The following is a 2,740-nucleotide window of genomic DNA, read 5'->3' as shown; positions in this document are numbered from 1 at the left end:
TTTTTTTTTTTTTTTTTTTAACCTCAGGAAAGCGTTTAATTCAAAGCAATATGAATTGCCAACAACAACTATGGGCTTCCTAATTTATTTAGTTATATTTTTTACCTCAGGAAAGCATTTAATTCATAGTAACAGCGCTAATAAGGCCAACAACCATAGGCTTTATTTTCTCGTTTATTTAGTTATATTTTTGTCTCAGGAAGGCCAATTAGAGGGACCAAATTAGTGTGTAATTAAAGGGGAAAGTGTTTAGTTTTGTTTAATTTGCATGCTTAAAAGTATGGAGCTGCCCTCTTTCAAAATGGCGGTCGGCTCTATGTTATTATTAAAGCGTCGCCCTCTTTCAAAATGGCGAGCGGCTCTATGTTATTAAAGCATCGCCCTCTTTCAAAATGCCGGCGGCTCTAGGTTATTAAAGCGTTGCCCTCTTTCAAAATGGCTGCTGTCATTGCGTCAAGACAACTACGTCACTATTACGCGTCACAGAGGCCTATCGGGAAGCGTCCTTTCCCTAGCTGGCCGCCCCTCCTTGTTGCCTTTAGTTAAAATGGCGGCCGAGCCGTGAAAGTGGTGCTGCGCCGTGCCCTCATTCAAAATGGCCGCTGCTGCTTCAAAACAGTGAGATTGGTAGGAAGAGGAGGAAGGAGGAGGCCGCTGAGAGGATAAAAAAAGGGAAATAGAGGAGGAAAAAAAGAGGAAAGAAAGAAGGAAGAGAGGGACTCCCCATGGAGTTGGGGGGCGAAGAAAGAAGAGGAAGGGGCCAGGAGAAGGAAGAGGGGGTCAAAGGTGAAAGGTCTAAGTGTGGACAGGGAGAGGAAAGGGTCTCCCCCAAAGTTGGAAACCTATTGAGGGGGGAGGGTTAAGAAAAGTTTGAGGGGCTGAATTTGTACCCCAAAAGGTTGAAATTTAGGGGGCAATGGGGAGAAACGGGTGCCATTTTGGTGAGGGGTGCCACCAGACCCTCATATTTGGGGAGGGGGCAAGGAATTGGGGGTCAAGGAGTGAGGAAGACCCCCATTATGGGCTTCCTATAGGATACATTGGGGAGGCTCCTCATATTTAGGATACTTGGGGGCTCCCCATAGGATAGCATTGGGTCACTGGGTCCCCATTATTAGAACATATCTCCCTACAGTTAGGGTACTTTGGGGGGTGGGCTCCCCCACATTTTGCAACAAGTGGCCTTTTTTAGGGGCGCCCAACATGGCCGCTCCCCTCAACGGCAGTGGCGGCAGTGAGACGTTCCCTTTGCACCGTGCGGTCTGGAATAACGACTTCCAGCGGCTGGAAAAACTCCTGGAGGAACAGGTAAATTAAATGGTTTAAAAACCACAAATAAATATCCATTTTCAAAAGTTATGCCGGCCTAGGAATTTCTAGATCCTCCAGCAGAACTCTATGATCAGGAAGTTGGCCATAGAATAGTGTTGGAGGACCTAAAGAAATGTCTAGGGGAATGTCTAGGGATCTCTAGAGGAACTCTATGGTCAGCCTCCGGAAGACGTTGACCATAGAGTTGTGTTGGAGGACCTCAAAAAGGTTTTAGGGGACTGTCTAGGAATTTCTAGTGCAACTCTATGGTTGCATATACTATACAGTATATAATATATTTATTTTTATATAATATACATTTTATTATATCAAATTAAAATATAAAATGATATCAAATTATATATGTAAATATTCCTAGAGAAGACATATTGTCATTCAAAACCTGCGAACAATCAAAGCGGTGAATACCTGCCATGTTTGTTACGCACTTCTCCCACTCTCTAACTTACTCTGCGTAGTAAATTGATTATCGTTAGACTCCAACCCTTAGTATCCCCAACTTAGTTGGGCATTGTAGTCCAAACGAAGAGTAAATGAAGATACCGTCGTAGTAGGATATAACTTTACGCGCTCTTTCCTCGCAGTGATAGCTACTCTTCCATTTCAGGTGTGTGTAAAGCTATAGTAAAAGGTAAGGTGCGCGTATATATGTTTTAGAGGGTTATCGCATGCTTGTAGTTCTCTTTATGGCTTGCATTCATGCCGCTAAGAGCAATCACCCTCCTCCTTGGTGTAAACCTATAGTAGGAGTACAGTATATGTTTCCATAGCATCGCCCAACGTTTTTACAAAGCTGGCTTTGTAAAAGGATTGTATATATCTGTATGTTGTGTGTAGTTGAACATTTCCTCATCGCGGTCAGTAGTAGCGGTCATCCTTCGGACACAGACCGGTCAGTCGGTCAATCCAACTCGCAGGTTGCCTGCCTCCGTGTATCTGCGTTACGGGATCGATGCGCAAATGATGCCGCGACGCCTTTGCTGCGTTGGCGTTTCTGCCGTCCATCTTGGGGGGGGGAAACGTGATTGCGGCGTTTTGCTCTGACACAGTTTTTTTTTGCCTTTCGTCACAGTACGCTGAGCGGAGGGACCCCCGCAGACGCACCCCTCTCCACCTGGCGGTCTCTTTGGGGCACATCGAGTCCGCCAGGGTCCTCCTGCGCCACGAGGCCGATGTCACGAAGGAGAACGCGCAAGGATGGACAGGTATCCTCTCTAGGAATCTCTAGACCTTTCAGTGCCACCTTTAATTAAGGTTGACCATAGAGTTGTGCTGGAGATTCCTAGAGAGGCAAAAAGGATAGCGTTCCTTTTAAATTTCGCCCCAGCGTACGTGGATTGACTGCCATATTCTTTGTCCTCCAGTCCTCCACGAAGCGGTCAGTACTGGCGACCTGGAAATGGTCCAC

The 2,740-nt window shown here is 45.9% G+C and overlaps 1 protein-coding gene across 1 annotated transcript; it reads left to right on the top strand.

Moving 5' to 3' along the window:
- Nucleotides 1–555: 555 nt before the first annotated feature.
- LOC121918008 (ankyrin repeat domain-containing protein 13A-like) lies at nucleotides 556–2,734 on the top strand (the record flags this gene model as incomplete). The annotated part of the gene is made up of 4 exons (XM_042444124.1): nucleotides 556–786; nucleotides 1,193–1,308; nucleotides 2,405–2,537; nucleotides 2,697–2,734. Coding segments are annotated over exons 1-4 (348 nt in total), but the record flags the coding sequence as incomplete, so codon positions are not given.
- Nucleotides 2,735–2,740: the final 6 nt, after the last annotated feature.

The sequence above is a fragment of the Sceloporus undulatus genome, unplaced genomic scaffold, assembly GCF_019175285.1.
Source record: "Sceloporus undulatus isolate JIND9_A2432 ecotype Alabama unplaced genomic scaffold, SceUnd_v1.1 scaffold_2896, whole genome shotgun sequence".
NCBI classification, from domain to species: Eukaryota; Metazoa; Chordata; class Lepidosauria; order Squamata; family Phrynosomatidae; genus Sceloporus; species Sceloporus undulatus.
This window is presented reverse-complemented; position numbering and strand designations above follow the sequence as displayed.